The 23,449-nt window shown below is 37.4% G+C and overlaps 1 protein-coding gene across 1 annotated transcript; it reads left to right on the forward strand.

Moving 5' to 3' along the window:
* The first annotated feature begins 357 nt into the window (after window positions 1–357).
* Window positions 358–18,703, forward strand: LOC129354173 (sperm acrosome membrane-associated protein 4-like). The gene is made up of 4 exons (XM_055023686.1): window positions 358–528; window positions 12,937–13,039; window positions 14,706–14,816; window positions 17,491–18,703. The coding sequence occupies exons 2-4, from the start codon at window positions 12,991–12,993 to the stop codon at window positions 17,712–17,714; spliced, it is 384 nt and encodes a 127-aa protein (XP_054879661.1). The 5' UTR covers window positions 358–528; window positions 12,937–12,990; the 3' UTR covers window positions 17,715–18,703.
* The last annotated feature ends 4,746 nt before the right edge of the window (window positions 18,704–23,449 follow it).

Raw genomic sequence — 23,449 nt, forward strand, 5'->3', positions numbered from 1 at the left:
GTTACCTGTTCTGATCACCTGTTAATCACCTGTTGATCACCTGTTAATCACCTGTTGATCACCTGTTAATCACCTGTTGATCACCTGTTGATCACCTGTTGGTTACCTGTCTCCCTCTGCGCTCCAACACAGCCTCTTCCTTATGTGGGCAAGAGCAAGAGCGCGCAGCACCACTTCCGGGACAAGTTGCCCCTCGCTGCACATGGGTGACTGATAAAATGTAAGGCAGCAGAGGTAGTTGCCCCTCCCCCACTGCTTTCTGCACGGTGACCCCCTCCCACATCCACCTGTGCTGAGCCCAGGATCCCGTGAAACCCGCCCGCCCGTCCGGTGACGTCCCGGTCCAGAAGGTGGAGGATATAAAAGCCGTTATGATCTTCCTCCCAGATCATAACGGTCTGAGTTTAACAGACACGCAGCGTCTTTTCCTCCGCGAAGTTTCCATTTGTTTGTTTGTTTTTCTGCACTTTTCTCCAAAGATGAACAGAATCGCTTTCATCTTCGTCGTGGGTCTCGCCTTTGCAGTCGGTAAGGAGCGGATCATTGATCTGATCAATGAATTAATCGAACATAACGGAGTTTCATCTGTCAGTTGATCAACTTTTCCCCTCTGCTATTTACTGCTGATGATTATAACTTGTTGTCTGGAGGATTTAAATCAGAATATTATGTGATTTTAGTTAATGAGGTCACATCATGTATCATTTATCTTTATGCAAAATAACACTTTATTTCCTTTTCCTTTGTTTTCACATAAAATGAGTTTCAGATTTAGTCTGATTGGTTTAGTTTACAGTCCAAACTTCTTCTTTTTTTTGTTTGTTTGTTTGGCTTCAGGTTTCAGGCTGGGTGTGTTGAGCTGACGAGTCAGACATAAATAAGATCAGGTTTAAAAAATCACAGATGCCTGAAGCCAGTTAGGAATGAAACACGTTAAAGATCAGGTTTGGGCGTGGTCCACTGACATTTTGATAACTGAAAGTTTGTGTTTTCTAGCATTGATTTATTTGGGTTTTGCAAATAAAGGTTTTCATAAAGTCCTTTAAGGATTTTAGAAACAAAAAACTGGCCTCCTTATGAGGAATAACGAGCTAAGATAGAGATCCTACAAGTTGTCAACGCTGGTTTATTTTGACCAGGTCATTTAATTTAGTTTAATGGGTTTCAGAACTGGTCTCTGTTGAAACCAGTTCTGAAACTGGAGAACAGATGAACTCATTTCATGTCCAACGATGTGACCTGAGGTGATTTTGATGCTGAAATTAGACAAAAAAATATCAGATTTGTAAGAAAACAGCTAATTTTAACAGTTGCTAACTGCTCTAACTGTCAGTTAGTGGTTGGTAGCCACCAACTACCAAGAGCAACTTAACGCTCCGATAAAACAAACTTCACATTTATAAAACCCTGTTACACATAAACATAGTACAGAATAAATTGCCTAAAAATGTTTTAAAACCAAGTGCTAACATTGCTCTTGGTTTGAAATGTCAAACCAAGTTGTATGGTTTGACATACAACTTGGTTTGTATGTCAAACATTAGCTTTAGCTGAATGTTTCAACATGAGAACCTAGTTTTTATGTTCTGGAAACCAATAAATCAGTCAGAAATTACTCATTTAAAAAAAAAACACAAAACAGATTCAACAGTGAGAGTAATTGTAGTTGAATGACATATTTGCTAAGCTAAAGCCAGCAGATTTTTTTTATTTTGTAGGCTAAAGCTAATGCAGCTTGCTAATACATTTGCTAATTCCAATATCTGGAGTCCAGTAGATCAGTCAGATTGTTGCTTTTTATTCGCACACATAAACACAATAAAGTGGGTAAGAAATATGTCACAGTCAAATGCTAACGTCAGCTTGTATCATGTGTGACGAGTCGGTTTAACCGTTATAGTTGGTTATAATCAGTGTGAGTAACTGACTGATGGATCTGTGGGTTTTCTGCAGCCTGCGTTCTGCTGGATTCACTTTAATGCTGCTGTCGCAGGTCAGGATGAGGTATCGTGTTTGAGGTTTTATTCCCACACTCTTTAAAATCAGTGAATCATGTCCCGACTTGCCTGAAAAATTCTGCAACTTGTTAAAGTTTTATTGTCAAATTCCTCAAAGCCAGAGGAGCTTCAAATATACTATTTGCCCTGCAGTCCATAGTGTCCCGGGTTGGTTTTGTTCCTGGGGTTTCTTCCGCCATCTCGACTCGTTCTCATGTTTCAGGCCACACCGTTAGAGAGGGGCAGTATATTTCCATCTCCTCTGTTTTCCTTTGCTCCAGGTCAGGGCACTGACTTCACTCCCACATTGCTGAGCCTAAATATGTGTTACTTTATGACTGAAGATTGAGTCACAAATGCAGATAATGATGAGAATTGATCAGGAGGTTTAGGGAAGTGGATGGTTTTATCCATGTTGGCTGCAGACATCAACATGTCACAGGCTACTGGGAGGTTTCCCCAAACAACTACTGGAGCAAAAATAAGCACAAAGTGTCTCCTCCTGCGAATGTTTAGGTTGTTATGTCACAGCTTTTCCAGAGAAGGAATGAAAAACAAGGTGGTTGTTGTTCAGTAGATCTTCTGAGGAAGCCTTGGGTGTGTCCAGTCACTTAAAAAACAGTTTAGCTTGTTGTTGCTTTCTTATGTTTGTACTTTAGTTTCTACTAAAAATCTCTTAATTCACTTAAAGTAAGACAAAAGTTACTCAAAAGCAACATTTCTGAAAGATATATGAGCAATGTTAAGGGAGTAAACAATCCCTTAACATTGATTAAAAAGTTCTAGTTTCACTGGTAGATTATTTAATTTAATGGAAAAACTGCATTATTATCAGTGTAATAAACTGCCAGTGGAGCTAGTACCTTTTTTGAATCAGTATTAAAGAATTATTTAATAAAAACAAGCTGCTATATGTTGCAGAAATGTTACTCGTAAGTCAGTTTTGTCTTATTTAAAGTGTATTAATCTCAGTGATGATAACAAATTTTGCTGGACAATAAAGTGTCCCAGAATTTATTGCGATAAATAATATCGTAATTTTGAGACCATTTCAAGTATTGGTGATGGCATAATCTACATTTAACACTTTAATATCTCAATAAATAAAGAAAACAAAAGAAACAACAAATGGGATGAATTATTTAGTCTTTTTGAACAAAATTATCCTTCACAAAATATCTAGTTGAGACCAAAACAAAGTTTTTGATAGAAAGAGAAAACGATAATGAGTAAACTTTAATTTATTGTGCTATCAATAGATTTAAAATACTTGGTCAGATTTTTTTGCAGTGTGGTTGTAGTGGAGTCTAAAGTTTTCTTTTAGAAAACATCTCTATTTTAGCTTTTAGTATAAAATATATTCTGTACAGATAATCTATTAGCAAACTAATTTAACACATATTTAAACAACTCTATCAGATTTTGAGGATATTCAATTTCTGTTCAGTGTAGCCCACAGATTTAAAACTGACTAATATTTGAAATTAATTATATTTTCATTAACCTTAACAAAACCCTTAGCATGATCCTGCCACTACTGTGTTTGGTATGCATTCTCCAAAGATGTTTTAGGAGAAGCTTCTGTCTTAAATTTGCATCAATTTTAGAAAAACTTTTTTAAATAGATTTCAGCTTTTAATCTTCATCCCATTCAAATCAAATAAGAAAAGTATTTAATCAGCACCAATGCAGATTAAATCACTGTTGTTTGTTTTTTATTGCAATGTACACATAATTATTTCCTCTTCACAGAAGCTTTGGAAACAATGTTTGCTCAACATTTCACGTGATCTTGTTTACCCACTGACTGGACCTAAAATGTTTCCACAGTCTGACTCATGGAGCGCCTCTCCATCTCCTCACAGTTCAGCTCATTCTCAAAGTTTCCTGGATTATTGTTGTTTTCTAATTTGTGTTGGGAACCAAGCCCTCTGGGCTTCACCTGAACGCAGCAACATGTATGTTGACACCCAAAACGGCACTTGTTTCAACTGGAAATGAACTGTTTCAAAGTGGTTGCAACACCAATGCCTCAGGTTGAACACATGCATAAGTGTTTGGTGCCTAAAAGCAGCCAAATCGATTCAGATTAGTTTGATCATGAATTAAACTGGTCATTTTGTTCCTTCTTTATTTTATTTTTTATTAATTTAACTACATCTGCTTTTATTTTGTCTGTCTTTTACATATTTTTTCTCTGAAAAGTTCATTTTAGTTTTGAAGCTTGCAGTTCTTGTGACCGAACACCAGGGGGCAGCATAGTACCAAGAACTGATTGGTGCCACACCTTTGATCAAAAACAGAAATAGTTTATATTTAGACTTCTCTCCACATACGGAAGAAAGTACACCCTTTGTTAATGTTGGGGTGTAATTATATAAGTAATTTGACCTTTTCTGGGTTCTGAATTTATTGTAATCCAAGTTTAAGTTCACAAAACTACACAAAAGATTCCACTTTGTCATTATTTATTAAATGAACATGGAGGGCCTTTCAGTGAATAAACTAAGTACACCCAGGTGACAGTGACAACCGATGACATCACCTCGATGGTGTGACAAAATAATTTATCTACAAATGGAAAATGTTTAATTCCAGAAACTTTCTGATGCAAAAAATGACAAAAACTTTTATATGTGATTTATGTGTAAAGTGCTCCTGTATACGCATAAATACAAACAACAGGTCATAATGACGAGGCTTTTAAAGACGGATTAAAATAGAAGTGGGCTGAGCGTCGAGCCTTGGGGAATCCCGCAGCTTGGTGAATTGTTCATGGAAGAGCTTACTGGTATTTAGAGAAACTAACAGGAAATGTAACAGGAAATGGTAGAAGAACCTGCCCAACCCAAGTCCAGTAACACCAACCAGGCCTCTAAATGTACTTACTTTACTTCTGTAGCTGTTTATGTGGTTGTCAGGCTGGCAATGTAATATTTCTGAGTATTTAAACATTTATTTGTTGTTTTATTTGATAGGAACAGATACAAAAAACAGATCAAGACGATATGATTCCTGCTTTATGGTGTTTGTAGCCAATTCCTGTCATTAGCAGCACCTTTAAAGGTTAATCTTAAATGCAGAGTTTAACCAGTAAAATGGTAAAAAATAGAAATACAAAACAATGTATTTAAAGCCATCAAATCAAAAACAGTTAAAATTTAATACAGTTTTTGTTCATCTTCATTTTAAAGTCAGTTCTGGTCTTAAAATAAGATGGAAGTGAATTTAATATGACCATTTAGATTATTTAGCTTAAAATAAAATGAGTTGTTTTGTCTGGATACAATATTTAAACACTGGAGGATTTTTAAGGGTAGATAAAACAGACGGGATTTCAGGTGTTGAAACGTTTCTGTAAAAAGGTTTCTGTATTTGCCTCTAATTAAATGTAAGCAGGTGAAGAAAGTTACTCATGTAAGAGCAGCACTACTTCAACATATTTTTACTCAAGTAAGAGTAAGAAAGTATTTGGTATAAAGTCAAGAAACTGAACAAATTATTATTTAATATCTAAAAAAATACATCATCAGACGACCAAATTGACAATAATTCATACAAGTAGAAAAATTAGGCAAAATAAATTGTTTTCAAAGCTGAGAATAAGTTTAAGAGTTTAATAAAAAACAAACTAAGCTTTCACAAAACTGCAGCTGTGTCTGTTTATGGTGAATTTTTGACTAAAATATGTTGTTTTTTTAATTCAGTGGGTAGAAAATACAGAAATTTTACTCAAGTAAAAACTGAACTAAGAAAATATTTAGTAAAAAGTCTAGTAACTGATTAAATTATCAATCAGTCAATATTTAAAAATTACATCATCAGACGGACTGAAACGTAAAGTTAAGAGGAAATTTTGGTGTTTTACAGCATGAAACAAAATTTATGTAACAGAAACAAAACAAAATTATGTAAATAAATTGTTTCCAAATCAGTTTCTTTAATTAAAAGCTTATAAAACGTTAACAGAAACTGCAGGTTTGTGTCTGTTTATGGTGACTTTTTGGTTAAAACTTGTCATTTAGAGGGTAATCCAGAAATTTTACTAAAGAGTAAAAATACTCCTGAAAGTAATTAAAAATAAAAAAAACATAACAAACTGATAAAACCTCTGATCATCTGGTGAGAAACGAGAAAAGAATTTAATCTTTCAGCATCGGGGAAACTATGTGGCCTGTTTTGTCACTGAAAGAAACGACTCCGGGAACAAAGCTGGCTTTGCGTCACAGCGTGTTTGGACCCGAGAAACCCAGGCGTGTCGGATCGGGTCCGACCGGATCCACAGACCGTAGAGGGAGTAGAGGCATGCGGCCCGTCCGGCTGCATTGCTGAGCGCTGAGGTTCTGCTGGGCGACGGGGCGGGTCCAGCAACCAGAAAACACCTGACACTGTTTTGATCTCACTGCTCAGGCCTGAGACAGAAAATAGCAAAAATAAGGAGAATAACTTGAAAATTAAGCTTTAAGAAAATTATATTTTTGTTTCCCTGCATTAGAGTGAATGTAGTCTCAGTCGTAAACTTGAATCTGGTTGCAAAAGCTTTAAAATGACTTCAGCTTCTTTACTTTTCATCTCATTAAATCAACTAATTAGTTTCTAGATAGTTTGGACTTTAGTTATTAAAATAACTAAATGTGATGTTTAAAGAAAAAACATCACCTTTAGCAGAGACAGGGAAGCTAAAAAGAAAGAAAAACAAAAAACTCAGACACAATGGAATGGTTTCAATTCATGGCCTAGTCAAAGTCCAATTTGTTTTTGTTAACTTCATCTTGAAATTTGATGTTCATCTGCCTCCCACCTAATCTGAGCTGGAGATATTAGGCAAAGATAACTTCCTGTTTCTAAATGTGAAACTTCCTCCTATAAAGGCAATTCAACAAAAAATATTGACACACCACACTTTTCAGATTTTTATTTTAAAAAATCCTTAATTTAAGCTCCACTTGTTGCTAAAAAGCATGCAGACATAATACAACACTAATTATAACAGTACATTCAGAGTAAAAAGTGTTTTTAGTTTTGAGTTTCTAACTTCGTACGATGTTCTGCATCATGTGAGGAAATCAAACTTTTATTGCATTTAAAGCCGCATAACGAGGAGCAACAGGAACTGAATGCAGCGACTGACAAAAGCCTGGGCGCAGCCAAAACCGGCACAGCGAGCGATGAGTCACGATGCTTTACAGAAACACGGATGTACTTCAACTTTCTTATGCAAATACTTTATTTATCCATCTAGAAATACAAAGCAAGTCAATTGGCTTTAGTTTACGTCATAAGCAAATATTCATTTGTTTTAAAGATCTGGTAGACATCATGCTGTGGAAATGCCAACAATAATAAAAGCATTTGTTGCTCACAATGAAAGAGCCACGAGCAGCACTGCAAAAACACAAAATCTAATTCTAGGCGTAAATACAAAAGTACACTTGAAAAAAGACACAAGTAACTTGTCAGTAACGTATAGGAGCTTGTTTTAATTAAATAACTACTTAATGTAAGTTTTTTAGGAAACATCTCATTAAGTTCTTCACATTTTAAGGCCCAAACTTTCTGTGACGACGTTAAAACACAAAACATGAAGGAAACATTTCAGTTTTCAGTCACATTTTTGCCCCAAAGCTTAAACTGCTCCATTCTTCACAAAATTTATTTTTTAAGTGACAGTCGCATTAAAAAAAATATATTTTTGTCTCATCAGGAGTGAGAAGTCGGACCGGAGTTCATATTTACGCGTTTTCCTTAAAGGCCTCATTAAAAGCACAAACTTGCCCTTCAATCGGGTCCAAGTTTAATTCCTTTTGTCTTGTTTTTTACAGCTCATTTATTGTTTTCCTCAGAAGTAGTTCGTTGTGTCGTATTTTACCACAAAAATACCAAAAATGATTGATTTAATTAACAGTTTCCAATGATCAAAGGTTGTTATTGTTAGGAAATGATAATTATAAACTTGTTCTCATAATTAAATTTGAATATTTTAGGATTTTAACGTCAGTATTTCAAGTAAACTCAACAGTGTTTACTTCACCATGATTAAATAAAATAAAAAATAAAATCAGGATAGTTTGCGACTGATTTGGTTTATATTAATTGTAACATTTCCCATCAGCCTTTGCTTCATTCATCCATTATGACTGCGTTCAGATAAAACACTTCTATTAATTAAAGTTTTTTTCACATATTTGTCCAGAACGCTGCGATCTGTTCTTCACAAAACATACTTTTAAAAGCGACACTGAAAGTGTTTCACCGCTTCGTCTTCACTGGAATGAAGTTGGACCGGCTTGCGTTCTGTCGGGTTTATTTAAAGTTTATTTAAATTTCTTGATTTGCATTCTGAAGTTTCCATGAATCAGAAAGTCTGTATTTCAGTGAACACATTTTTAAACACTTTAGTTTCTAAATCACTAAACAGCTTGTCTCCAAAACACAATAAAGATCAGCTTCTATGCAACACAAATCTATGAATAAACTAATCTAGAAACAACCGAAACACTGAATTCTTTAAATAAATCTAAAATCCTTTTGCGTTTAATTCATAACTTAATCTTAGATTAATTTGGTTACATTTAACTGCAGGCCTTAATGTATTTTTGTATTGATGTTAAAGTTTTAGATTATTTCACGTTGTGTTTAAATTTCTGGGTGACACACTAAACTCTGACGCACACTGCAAAAACACAAAAAGTATTTTTAGTTTCTAGTGCGAGTATCTTAGTACGCTTGAAATAAGACAAAACTAACTTAAAAGTAACTTTTGAACTAGATACAGAAACTTGTTTTAGGCCAATAATTCCTTAAAACAGATGAAAAAGTTCTGGTTACACTGGCACTGTTACCTAGCAACGCCAGCCAAGCTCACACCGTCACCTAGCAACCACGTTCTATTTCACTAGAAACATGAAAATGTTTCGTTATAAGTTTATTTATCTGTTATAAGTTTATTTATCTGTTATAAGTTTATTTATCTGTTATAAGTTTATTTATCTGTTATAAGTTTATTTATCTGCCAGTGGAACTAATATTTATCTATGCATATTAAGGAATTGTTTTCTTATCTTGCTTAAGTTATTTTATCTTGTTTAAAGTGTGCTAAGATATTTAGACAAGAAATTAGACTAAAAATATTTGGAAAGATTTTGTGTTTTTCACTTTGTGTTTATTTGGCTAAATCATTTCAGGCAAATAAAAGTGGAACTCTGAAACTTGAGCTTGGGTTATTTTAATAAAATAAATTGTAGAAATGCAGTGAAATTTAAATATTTGAGAATAAAATCTAGAACAAAACTTTATTAATCCCATAGGGAAATTGAGGTCGTCTGTCTGTCGCTCACATTATTTCATATCCACACAACATTAACATATAAATCATATTTGGGTTAAGTAGGGCACAGTTTGAACGCTTGTGTCCCTTCACAAAGGAAGGGACGGTCCGTAACTCTTTTGTTTGATGACGTATTTTCCATCAGTCACAAGATGCCGAGGTGAGAACTGGGCCGACCGGTTCCGCTAAGACACGAGGTTTTGTTGTCTGTGTTTAGCTATGCACACAATGTGCCAAACATGGCCGTAAACATGGCAACAAGCTGCTCAAAATGGCGGCAGAGACAAATCCTGAACCAAAAAGAAACGCAGCAATCAGTTTCTGTTATTTTCTGGTTCACCATCTGATAAAATATTTTTTGTCATAATGTGGTGGTGGTGAGGTGGTGAGGCAGACGCTGGAGACCCAGGTAGGTGTATGGTGAGTAATTTAATGAAAATAAGTCCACAAAAACACAGAGTCAATAAACAATAGTCCGCGGCCAGGCAGCACGGCTGAGCAGAAGCCAGGGCTCACACCGGTAGCAACTGGTCTTAAGGGCGGCACAAAAAAACAACGACAATCTGACAAACAACGACAAGGACCCGACGAGGAACAAAGGACACAGGAGGGACTAAATACACTGAGGGTAATCAGTGACACACCTGGGAACAATCAAGGGGAAGACAGGACAACTAGGAGAACTCAGGACACAGAAACTCAGAATTAAACACAGAAAAACACAGAACCTGACAGTACCCCCCCCTTAAAGGGCGGCTACCAGACGCCCAAAAACAAAATCCAAAACCCAAAAACCAGGGTGGGCGGAGGGGCGACGGAAGGAGGGCCAGAGTCCAGAAAACAAAAAACTACCCACAAAAGGTGGGCGGAAACACAAGGAGGGGCCAAGAGTCCAAAACTAAACAGAAAGAGGGCAGAGGCGTCGAGGGGGGTCCGGAGGGCGTCCTCGGCGCCCGCGGCAGACCCCACGGGGGAGGTCCGGAGGGCGTCCTCGGCGCCCGCGGCAGACCCCACGGGGGGTCCGGAGGGCGTCCTCGGCGCCCGCGGCAGACCCCACGGGGGAGGTCCGGAGGGCGTCCTCGGCGCCCGCGGCAGACCCCACGGGGGAGGTCCGGAGGGCGTCCTCGGCCCGCGGCAGACCCCACGGGGGAGGTCCGGAGGGCGTCCTCGGCGCCAAGGAGCACTAGGGGACTCGGGAGGAGCACTAGGGGACTCGGGAGGAGCACTAGGGGACTCGGGAGGAGCACTAGGGGACTCGGGAGGAGCACTAGGGGACACTGGAGGAGCACTAGGGACACTGGAGGAGCACTGGGAGTCTCGGGAGGAGCACTGGGAGTCTCGGGAGGAGCACTGGGAGTCTCGGGAGGAGCACTGGGAGTCTCGGGAGGAGCACTGGGGATCTCGGGAGGAGCACTAGGGATCTCGGGAGGAGCACTAGGGATCTCGGGAGGAGCACTAGGGATCTCGGGAGGAGCACTAGGGATCTCGGGAGGAGCACTAGGGATCTCGGAAGGAGCACTAGGGATCTCGGAAGGAGCACTAGGGATCTCGGAAGGAGCACTAGGGATCTCGGAAGGAGCACTAGGGATCTCGGAAGGAGCACTAGGGATCTCGGAAGGAGCACTAGGGATCTCGGGAGGAGCACTAGGGATCTCGGAAGGAGCACTAGGGATCTCGGAAGGAGCAGAGTCCACGGAGGCCGGAGCGGAATCCGGCGGAGCAGGAGCCGGAGCCGGAGCGGAATCCGGCGGAGCAGGAGCCGGAGCGAAATCCGGCGGAGCAGAGTCCACGGAGGCCGGAGCGGAATCCGGCGGGGCAGGAACGGCAGCCGGAGCGGAATCCGGCGGAGCAGGAACGGCAGCCGGAGCGGAATCCGGCGGCGCAGGAACGGCAGCCGGAGCGGGGTCCGGCGGCGCAGGAACGGCAGCCGGAGCGGGGTCTGGCGGCGCAGGAACGGCAGCCGGAGCTGGGTCCGGCGGAGCAGGAGCGGCAGCCGGAGCGGGGTCCGGCGGAGCAGGAGCGGCAGCCGGAGCGGGGTCCGGCGGAGCAGGAACGGCAGCCGGAGCGGGGTCCGGCGGAGCAGGAACGGCAGCCGGAGCGGGGTCCGGCGGAGCGGCACGAGGAGCAGAGGCTGGAGCTGGGGCTGGGCTGCCGGAGCGGATGTCTGGCCTGGGAGGCAGAGGTTTAGCATCCCAGGCAGCAAAGGCTGTCCGGCGTATCTCCTCTGCCTCCCGCTGCAGCTCCACCAGCGCGGGGTGCTGGAGACGTGGAACCCAGTAGTCCAACAGCAGTCCCAGGCGTATGGCGAACCCCAGTCGCCTCAACGCAAACGAGGACGTACTCCTTGACTCCTCATACTCGCGAATGGTTCGGAGCAGCTCCTCTAAACCCTCTGGGTCCATAATGCGGCCTCACCGTAATTCCTTTTGGTCGGGTCCTTCTGTCATAAAATGGTGGTGGTGAGGTGGTGAGGCAGACGCTGGAGACCCAGGTAGGTGTATGGTGAGTAATTTAATGAAAATAAGTCCACAAAAAACACAGAGTCAATAAACAATAGTCCGCGGCCAGGCAGCACGGCTGAGCAGAAGCCAGGGCTCACACCGGTAGCAACTGGTCTTAAGGGCGGCACAAAAAAACAACGACAATCTGACAAACAACGACAAGGACCCGACGAGGAACAAAGGACACAGGAGGGACTAAATACACTGAGGGTAATCAGTGACACACCTGGGAACAATCAAGGGGAAGACAGGACAACTAGGAGAACTCAGGACACAGAAACTCAGAATTAAACACAGAAAAACACAGAACCTGACATTTTTACATTTAAAACAACTTTACAAAAAAAACTTTGTTTTATTCATATTTACAGTCAAGGATTTTTTATGATTTTACTATTTAACTCAGGGATGTCCAAACTTTTTGTCAAAATCCACAAGTTGAAAGTATTCAGGTGTCAAAATGTTCCTTTTTTCCAAATTAATATAATCTTTTAAATATTTTTTGCATGCACGACAATAAATAACACATCTAACATTTATGATCATTTGTAAGTGTTCTCCATTTTTTAAAAAGTCTGATTTAACCTTTTAGCAGCACAAAGTGGTGTGTTTTGCATATTTTGGACACAGACATCTAGATGTGAGATTGAATCAGGTTGTGTTTTTTCAATGCTTTAACAAAAGGTGTCAAAGTCACTGGATGTGAAAGGTCAGCAGCCAGAAAAGCTGCATTCTTCGTACTTTTTCCTGACAGTAAAACCAGTTCAACCCAGTTTTTTCTAAAGGTTTCTGTCGCTCACCAGTAGCTGGACAGGAAGAAGGAGGGGTAAGAAGGGGCATTAATAGATCAGGAACTGAAAACTTTCCAATTCAGTGGAAAAAAACCAAAATGATTTGCAACTCATGAATAAAATTTGGATTTTTTTTTTCTAAACAAACAGCAGCTAATCGTTTATTTTTGATCCAATCAAAACTTGGATCAGGATGAATTACTTGCTAAATAAAAAGTTTGTCCTCAATCTATTTTGGTATTAAGAGAACTTCATGGCTCCAGGTGTTTTATTTATTGATGTTCTTTAAAGTTTATCTTCTGTTTTTTGTGTATTTGTAGCTTCCTCGTCTCGCTGCTTCCTGCTTCTAAATTTGTAACAAATACAACACGGAAATGTTTTACCATGGAAAGTCCCAAACCGAGTTTCATCTTGAGCTCATCGGTGTGTTTTTAAGATCTTTTACATGCCAACATATCTTCCTTTTGATGCCATAATTTGTTTTTAAAGAAACCTTAAAGTCCTAAAACTTCTCTGGATATATCCTCCATTTCTTGGCCTCTGGGAATTTAATTACATATCTGGGGTAAAAGCGTTTTTTATGTCAGGTTCATGTAATAAACAGTGTCCACAAGTAAAACTTAAATAGCAAGAAGCTTTTCCATGACACAATTGGGTTTCGGAGGCCTCAGTTTCAAGAGAGATCACAGTGACCTTGATGTACCTTTCATCCTCCTGGCCGCCAGGAGGATGAAACTCCTCTGTGGAATGAAGAAAAACCTGAATGTGAAACAATGTGATCCTTCTGCCAAACAACCAGCAGCTCTCAACAACACAAAACGCAATCTGTCTAGATACCTAATTATTAGAAAAGGCTCAACTATCTAGTTAGCCAAATTGCTCCCATCAAAAGTCACCTAGTTAACTAGCGAGCTAGTTGTGCCATTTTTAACTATCTCAATAGTTAGTTAATTATCTACCTATCTAGATGCTTAGCTGCCTCCCATCAGAAATCAATCGGGTATCTATCTCACTACATAGATAGCGACCTGGATAGTTATCTAGATGACTAGCTAACTATCTCGATAGTTGTGCCTTTTCTAGCTATCTTGACAGTTAGCTAGAAGGCTAGCTATTTCCCATCAGAAGTCACCTAGCTATCTATCTAGCTACATTGATAGCTACCTGAGTAGCTATCAAAGCAGAGACCTTCTTTGTTGTTTATTTAACCTATATATAAGTCCAGTTGTTCTCTACCGGTCTCATGGTTCTGCTAAAGAAAATTAGTTAACATAAAACTTTATGAAGTTGTTTTGAAGTCTACCAGATTTTTTTACAGGTGAGACCAGACCCTGAGATTTAGTTGCCATTCAAACTTAAGAAATAAGAAAATTATTAGTCATATTTAAAAATATTTAATACCCAAAGATGGAGGATGTAGCACAAACTACACACTGCAAATCATGGCGTGTGCATTTTGTTTTAATCTATTTCTCTCTCTGCACCTTCTCATAATCAGTTTATCCATTACCATCTGCTAGTCTTATATGCTACGGTTATGCAAGTGTGCGTGCAAGCAGATAAGAGAGCAAGAATACATTATACATTATACATACTTAATAATTATACATACTTAATAATGAAGAGAGACATGGAGAAGCTATGGCACCATTTAAAGCTAGAGTATGTCATACAAGAAGGTTATTAAAGGCCAAGGATGTACTTTCTGGAATACATTCAGAATGCTATAAATTCCAGTCCTGGACTGCACTTTGGACACCCTGGTTTAAATCAAAGCATGTTCATATTGCTGTAAATAATTTTTAATTATGTGATTAATAAATAATTTATATGTTTTGTTTCAAAAAATGTCTGTGTTTATTATGACAGGTTTCATTGTTTCACACTTCAGTTACCTTTTAAAAGACGGAGATAGTTTCTGTTCTCTTCCTCCTTTTAGTTTTTTAAATGAAACCTGTTAACTTCCTGCTCTGATCCAAATGTTGTCAGTAACTCTCTGCACAATCTCCTGCTGATCTATTAACAAGTAAACATTTTTTCTCCGTATCTCTTCTTCCTCCCCGAATCCTTGATTCCTCAAACCTAACAGGTCAAAACCTTCAATGCTACAAATGTACACTCGGATTGTGGAACGTCTGCTACACCACAAAAATCACATGTGATGCCGGGCAGCGCTGCTTCAGCGGCGAAGGGGGATCAGGTGAGTCACTCATCTAAATGTCTCACCGTGGGATAATCTCTTCACATTCACAACTGCATTCCTGAACCCCTGGGTGACTAATTTGTTTTTTAAGGAAATGTTTATCAACAGAACATGGTGGTGTGGTTTCCCAGTATCAGCCCCATCAGTTCCTCCCCACACCCACTGACTGGTTGGGCCGGCAGCAGCTGCAACCGAGTCGTTTTTATTACTGTGGAGGAATTTTGGAACATTTTTAAGTCGGCCATGTTGGTGGATTTTCCAACAGTAAACGCTTTAAAGAGATTTAAACCAATGCTTTGTCAGGGACCCTCCACACTGCAAAAAACACAAAATCTTACTGAGTAACTTTGGTGTAGTTTCTAGGGCAAATATCTTGGTATACTCAAAATGAAAAGAAATAGACACGTTTTAAGTAAATAATTCCTTGATACTGGTGAAAAAGTTTTGGATGCATGGGCAGATCAATTAATTTATAACATGGACAAAATGTTTTGTTACAAGTGAAATAATCTGCCAATGGAAAAAGTGTCTTTTCATCAACATTAAGGAATTATTTCCTTAAAACAAATCTTTGTATCTATCTTTAAAAAATAAGAATACGAAGAAAAGTAAGAAATAAGACAAAACTAACTCAAAAGTAGCTTTTCAACACGATATTGTGACTTTCTTTAAGTAAATAATTAATATTGATGAAAAACTTCCAGTTCCAGTTATTAGTGATTATTTCACTAATAACATGTAGAAAATGTTTCGTTTTATTAGGAGTTGTTCACTTAAAATAAGCCTCTATGTCTTGCTAAGTTACTTGTAATTTAGTTTTGTCTAATTTCACATGTACCAAGATATTTGCACTATAAACTAGAACAGGAATACTCGGTAAGATTTAGTGTTTTTTAGGGCAAAACCTTAATCTTGTTTAATTTCAGAGGCGGATTGAATGTAACAGGAAGTTCACTTTCAGAAAAGATCCACGGAAAATTTCCCCAGAAATCATCACGTTTCCCTCTTGGCCCCAAATATGAGGCAGCCATTTTGATTCTTTATGCTCAGCAATGATTTTGGGTTTACAACTCTCTGACCCGCTGTCTTCAGGGAGTCTCACATTTATGTATGTAAAATGAAGGCCTTAAAACGTCTTAAATTCATTTAAAAATGTTGGCCTTAAATAACAACAGGTTTTAAGTTTTGCTGAGGCAGGACTACTGAGTTTTATTCTTCTTGTGGGACTTTTGTCGAGGAAAACTTTGACTCATCTTTCTGCTTGTTCAAGCTAGCAAGAACAAGCTAGCTTGAACAAAAAAGCCTGGAAATTATAATTTCATTTGAGAGAAAACGCTGCAGAGAGATATATATATATAATTTTTTTTTTTGTATTTTCAGCATTTTGACTAAACTTTATATTTTGTTTTATTGTTTATCTACCTGTGATATAGTGAAGCACTTTGGTCAGCTGAGGTTGCGATTATTTCAGCCCTAAATCAAACTCCTCTTTACTGCTGAGCATCTTTCTGCTTGTTTCTACTGACTTTTTATTTCTATAGGTTTCTCTTAGCTTATCAGCAATAAACAGAGATATGACATCAGTGCACTTAAAAAAATGTCCCATAAATATCAACAACAACAAAACATGACTATGATCAAGTTGTACTAGTGGCTTAAAAACACTGAAACAAATAATTAAAATAGCATCAACATTATGCAAGTCTTGTGTAATATGAATAAATGTTATGCAACAAAAAATATATTATATTTCTTTAAGTGGTCTATATGAGTAAAACAGCATTTTCAGATGATATATAATTTAGGTCAATTATCAATGGAGTCCAAGTATTTATATGTCTGTTTATCTGTTTATTTTTTGTTGTAGTTAAGTATTTTCATGAATTAAACAACCAGATGTGTATAAAATGGTTTTGTTTATAGGTGCATAATCAAAGTAAGAATAAGGAAAATAAAGATGTGAAAACGTAAAATGCAATTACAAATTTTAAAAACAAGCTGACCCTGATTCAGTTCATTCACAAAATACCAGCAGGTATTTTATTATTACTTTTGTCACATATATGAACCTGAACCATGATGTCACCATAAAGTCTGATTAATTTTCTTCCCAGTCATCCTCACTTTGCTTCCAGCCACAAAAACCTTCAAAATTACTAAACGATGTCAAGATTCTAAAATATGACGTCGTTTTCTTTTGCAATCAAGTGTCCTATGATGGTTTTATGATGGTTTTAAATTTACAATCACTTGGAGTTAAAAACTGTTGAGAAAACTGCAGATGAAACAAGGTTTCATCTGCACGGCCGCTTCATGCATGTCTTAAAGGCTTGCATGGCTTTGTGCAGCACGGCGACAAATCAGAAGGAGGGAATCAGGGTTAACGCGCAACTATCTTTTTCTGATCGATTAACTCGTTATATTGAGAAAACCAATCAGAAATTAAGTCATAAACCAGCAGGAAATTAACTCATTATCTTGAGAAAACCATAAAAACATTCATTAAAATTTATTAGACCATTGGATAATAATAACTACAATGACTTTAAACACGACTTAAATAGAGCAAAAAGACTTAAGTTGAACAACTTTCATTGAAACGGATTGAAAATAGATTTACTGGTTGATAGTAAATCCTTTGATGCTATTGATGTTTTTTATTCTTCTACAGGTGAAGTGAAAATCAAAATGAAGGGATGCCTTGATGTAGCAAAATGCGACAAGACGGAGAACGTGAACTTGCCCGGCACCTCCAACACCACCGTCTACTCCATGACCAAAACCTGCTGCAACGCCAACCTGTGCAACGCGGCGCCAGGCCTGCCCGGCGCCTCCGCCCTCAGCCTGGCTGCTGTCACCATGTTTTCTCTTCTTGCAGCCAACTTCATAATCTAGAGAACAGCTTACAGACACATAGTACCATAATACATGTTCTAGCACTAGACCTTTGATTTTCATGCATGCTTTAAAGTGATCTTTGCATCGTTTAAGTTCCTAAATCCCTCAAAAACAAAATGTTAGCTGGAAATTAAGTTAAATTCAAACTGATTTGCAACACATTTACAAATTCTGTTTTTACATGCATTTCTTTACAGATTTACTATTGAAATGTGAAATGCAGTTTGTTTTTAATGTCATGTATTGTTAATTCAAAGTAAAAAGGAGCTTAATATGCATTTCTTTGTCAATTCATTGTTAGAAACTGAAAACTTGATCTTAAATTTAACATTTTCTTGACTGGTGACTTGGAAAACAGCTAGCTTGGTCGCTAGCTCACAATGTAGAAAAAAACGCTCATCTTTCTATCACACATGTGATTCCAAGTGTTTAAGAAAGAAAACTGAGGTTATTTTTGCAAACAAAAAGACAGAGAAGTAATCGTCATTCTCAGTAGCTAGCTGTTAAACATGCTAAGCTAAGCTAATGGCAGATATTGCATAAAGTAAGATATTAATTTTAAGATTCGAAAAAGATTTGGAAAGTATTTCGTTCTGCTGATTTCAAAGTAAAACATTTCGTTTTGTATTTCTGGGTGGTTGGTTTTGTTTTTTTTAGCTATCTTAAAAAGGTTTAATAATTTTAAAAAACACATGACTCCATCAGTTTTATGTAACTTCTTGATGTTTGTGTTCGTTATGCATTGACAGCGGTTGATCAGAAACTGTAGGATGAAAGTTTTTACATATTTTTTTAAAGATTTGGTCAGCATATTTAGGTCGCATTTCATTTAAAGTGTACTCATTTATTTACTTTTTTATGTTGCTTTTCCTTCTGTGGATGTTTCCTCAATATTTTCAAAATCAGAAATTTGTGTCTGACTTTAAGATTAAATGTTTCTTTGTAAAATTGTTTTTGACAAAGGTGAATAAAATGGGAAAGGGTGAGCTGTGCGGTATTTGTTTCCAGGTGTTTTCTAAACAAAATCACCTTGGAGATGTTCCCAGTCTGACCAACGCTTCCAGATCGACGTAAACACGACTCGCCTGAATGGAAAATATGCGTCAAAAATCTGTAATTGTTCAACTTTTTGATGAATAACTGAGTCAGGACAAAACCAGACATGGACAAAACCATGTATTTGAAAGTGGGTGAAATTAATGTTTTTAAGTTTTTATACAAATACGAAATAAAGAGAGAAAAATAAGAAAAATTCACATCTATATATGAACATACTTTGTGTTATTTAGTTTGCAGTAAAGAGAGAATTTCAGTAGAAAAACCTTAAAACATTTTATGAAACTTCTGTTCACAGGATCTGGTGAAACCAGCGTTCCCAGCAACATCTTACCGTAAAAAAACACACAACTAATGAATCTATTAATATAAAAAGTCGTTTTTTAAGACAAAAGTCCATTTTGAATAAATTATGATGACAACTCTTTCACTTTTTCTGAAAAAGTCCAAATATTAAATTCATAATTTCGATAATAAATATCACCTCATATTTTTTTCATTTTTTTTTCATAGCAATTATTTGAAAGCTTTATATATATCCATGATTTTACAAAATCATGGATATATATAAATATATATTTTTTTAATTTAAGCACAAATTTTATTATAATTTATTAAGACATGTTTTAGAATGAGAGAAGAAATTAATTTTTCTTCAAATAGAGTTAATCGGTTCGTCATCTCTTCTATTTAACTAAAACAAATATACTGTTAAGAAAGTCTCAGAACATTTCAGATGCTTGTGAAGTTGTTTATGGTATCGTATATTTCTCCAAGGCTCCACAGTCTCTCAGCCGCTCCTTTATTAATTAGTACAAAAGAAAGCCAAATATGCTAGTCCACCCATTTCACACCCAGCAGCTATATATTTATATAAATTTCGCTTTTGACAACTGACTCATTTCTTCCTGCAGCCTCTGATCCTCTCAGGACTCTATTTTCACCTTTGAGCCAAAAGCCAAACACCGAATCAAGATGGGAAAACTGTTCTTTGGTTTTGTTGTAGCCATTGCGTCCTTGGCTCTGGGTAAGAAACATTTACACCTGAATGAACTGTAATATTGTCATATTGACTTTTATGATAATCGTCTTGAAAAAATGTTTGGAGCGATGTTGTTGATGTTTGAAAAATAAGAATCGGTTTATTCAAAAGAGTCAAGCAGCGATAATGAGTTAATCTCGAGAAAGAATATCTGGAAAATGTCCAATCTCAGCTTCCGTAGTCGAAGGTTGGCACAATCCAACACAATCAATCTGAACCAAGAAATAGAAATAGTTGCTCAGTTTTCCAACAACATGTCTCTATTTTCAAAATATTCAGCCCAAACCAGAATATTTTTTTAATCTGTAAAACCTGTAGAGATAACTGTGTTTACATTGTTTCTTTGTCGGGCCTACACTGCAAAAACACACAATATCACCAAGTATTTTTGGTCGAGTTTCTAGAGCGAATAGCTCAGCACACTGGAAATAAGACAAAACTAACTCAAAAGTAACTTTTCATCAAAAAAATATGAGCTTGTTTTTGGGTCATTGTAAGATAAATTAACTTATAACAAGAAATTTTTTTCTCCATGTTTTTAGTGAAATGATCTGCAAGTGGAACTAGAACATTTTCATCAACATTATAAGGAATTATTTATTAAAACAAGCCTCTACATTTTGGTCAAAAGTTACTTTTGAGTTAATTTTGTCTTATTTCAAGTGTGCTAAGATATTTGCACTAAAATCTAGACTAAAATTACTTTGTAAATTTTGTGTTTTTGCAATGTTGTCAGGCAGAAATTTCAACACAACATAAAATTAAATGCAACACAACCGAAATCTATCAGTACAAGCTGTGAATCAAACTATTTCATAATCAAATTTTTTTAATAACCCACTTCAGCTTTTCATCTAGCAAAGTTTCATGTAGAAATTTCTGGAAATATTAGCAAAATGACAAAATGAAAAACCCGAAAGACGTCAGAATACTTATTGTTTGAGGTACGCAGAGGGTGAGGCTGAACTGGTTTCTGCTGCAAATCAGGGTTTGGTCGAGCAGTTACTTTTAAAGTATTACTAATGAGCTGATGTCATACATTTCTAAAAGTAGGGATAAGAAAATATACTTTTCTCAACAATTTAAACTAAAGCAAAGAAAACAAAAATGAAAATACACTTTGTTTTGTTCACAGATCTTCAAATTGTGGGTTAAATCCTACAGTTACTGAGGTGGTGCTAGGCTAGTTCTATTGTTACTGGTTTTCAAGGCGAAACCAGTAACAATAGAGGGCTGCGGACCAAGACGAAACTAAACTCCACCAATGAGAGTTCATTTCAAACCAATACACAAAACTCAACTTCAAATCAGAAAGTTTTTTCAAGCGAACTGTAAATAAGAAAAACTTCAACAAGAGAACAAAATGTTCCTCAAGGACGAAGCATTTCTTAGCTAAAAGCTAAAGCTAGCAAAGATCTGCAAGATAATCTTAATGTTTTTACTCTTTGCTAATTAAGGTTTTCATTAAACTTTGAAACGTTTCCATGTCCTTTTCAGTGGATTCACTCATCTGCAACAAATGCTCCGTCAGCGTGTTCGGCTTCTGCTTGAACTCCTCCAACGAGACCTGCACCGGAAACGACACGGTGTGCTACACTGGGAGAGCGAGTCAGTAACCTTCCTAACGCGTACAAAATGCTTCGCTCATGATTAGCAGCAACGCAACACTCACTTCAGGGTTTTCTGACGCAAAATAAATGAAAACTTTACATTTTCCCTGCAGGTTTTCCTTCCATCTCGAGTTTCAACGGCTTCAGCAACCAGGGTTGCAGGGTGAACGATGCTAGCTGCAACAAAACCACGTCGGCAACTCTGCTGGGCGTCGCCTACAACACCACGATCGCCTGCTGCAATACGGACCGGTGCAACCCCGTCACGCTGAGCGGCGCCCCGACCTCCAAGATGACCTTCACCGCCGCCATCAGCGGAGCCGTCCTGGCCTCCGTCCTGGGAAGCGTGTTGTAATCAGATTACAACACGCCACCAGCTACATGTAGCTTCTCAAGCTAAATCCCGATCCAATGAAAATCTATAAGCAATAAATCAGCTGATTCATAAATTCAGGCTTTGACTTCGTCAGATCATGGAAGTTGATCAATGGGATGTTTAAGGAAACGTTGAGCTCGTAAACCTTCTGTGATTCTGGTTTGAATGTTTTTCAGTCAAAATGTTTTTAATCTACTGAAATAAAATAAATATCTACATAACACCCAGAAGTCTCAGTTTCATAAATACTTACTTTACTTAACTTGATGTCTTCAGGATGATTAACGACTTTGTAAAGTTTTCTGTATCATTCATACTTGATTTTCACATTATTTTGAATTTATTCTCGTATTATGTTGACTTTATTCTCTCCTTTTTACTTAATTTCTGAATTATTTTCTCGTTATTTTTGAATTATTTCAACTATATTCTCATTTTATTTTCTTATCATTTCAACTTTATTCTCAAACTTCCACCTCTTTTGTGTCTTGCTGACATCAAAATGAAAAACTAAACTGTCTTGTTTGTTTTTGAGAAAAAAGAAGAGATAAGTTGGGTTAAAAGACTAATTTTACTAATTTTCCTCAGGTTCTCAAGATGGATCGAGGTTTCTGCACAACCTAAAATGTCTTTTAGGCCTTAAAAACTCCTACAATGTCAGTTTTAATTCCAATGTTTACATTAAATTTGTTTTACTGCTGGTCAATTATCAATATACGAAAAGACTGAGTAAGTAATATCCACTAAAAAAACCTTCACAACAAAACACAAACAAAAAATAATGAATGTGCTTAGGTATTTTTACAAGCCAATACATCTTAGCTAGCCAGCTAGTCTTTTAAAAAAACATAAATATATACTTTTTAAAATGTAATTTGAAAAAAGTTAAACCATAAATTAATGTTTTTTAAAAGAAACCATGCTTGACAAAAATGGCGGCTCACATTTTGAGACAGTAATCTCGGGTATTTTGGGTATTTCCTCAGGACAAAATAATTATAGGTTCCTTTGAACGTTTTTTAAAACTTCTGACAAAGCTGAAAAATTATCATTTTTGTCTTATTGCGAGGCTCCACACCCAATAATGTCCCCACCCTTCAGGTGTGTATATATATAAATCTCTGACTTTGCTTCCAGTCTCATCATTTGTGATGTTTAACAACAGCTTGTTGCCTGACAGAAAAACACCTAAAGGATCTGAACCAGGAACCAAACCCAGAAGAGTTTGGTTCTTCTGGGAAAGCTCCTTTTTGCTGTTGTTGTGGCCATTGCATCCTTTGCTTTGGGTAATAATTACTTATTCTAGTAAAACACACTGCTTAATTTTTTAAAAAAAGATATGTTTTAAACTTGAATTTGACTGTTTCCTATATTTACAACAATCCAAAGTTATGAACAATAATCAGGAAGATTCACCGTCTTATTTTAATGTCTGAGAATATTCTTTAAACGCAAAGAAAGAAAATTAATTCACTCGATACAATGAGGTTGGATTTAATCCCCTTCATTGTGTCAAAAAAACCCACAAAACTATCTAGTAGAGCTTCTAAATCTGAATAAAATTGCATTGTGTGAAAAGAGTGAAAGGTATCAGATAATGTCTAACTTGCTTTGACCGCATCTCAAATTAAGGTGCGGCCAGCCGGAT

Source organism: Poeciliopsis prolifica, unplaced genomic scaffold (genome assembly GCF_027474105.1).
Source record: "Poeciliopsis prolifica strain line A6 unplaced genomic scaffold, Auburn_PproV2 SCAFFOLD105, whole genome shotgun sequence".
Taxonomy (NCBI): domain Eukaryota; kingdom Metazoa; phylum Chordata; class Actinopteri; order Cyprinodontiformes; family Poeciliidae; genus Poeciliopsis; species Poeciliopsis prolifica.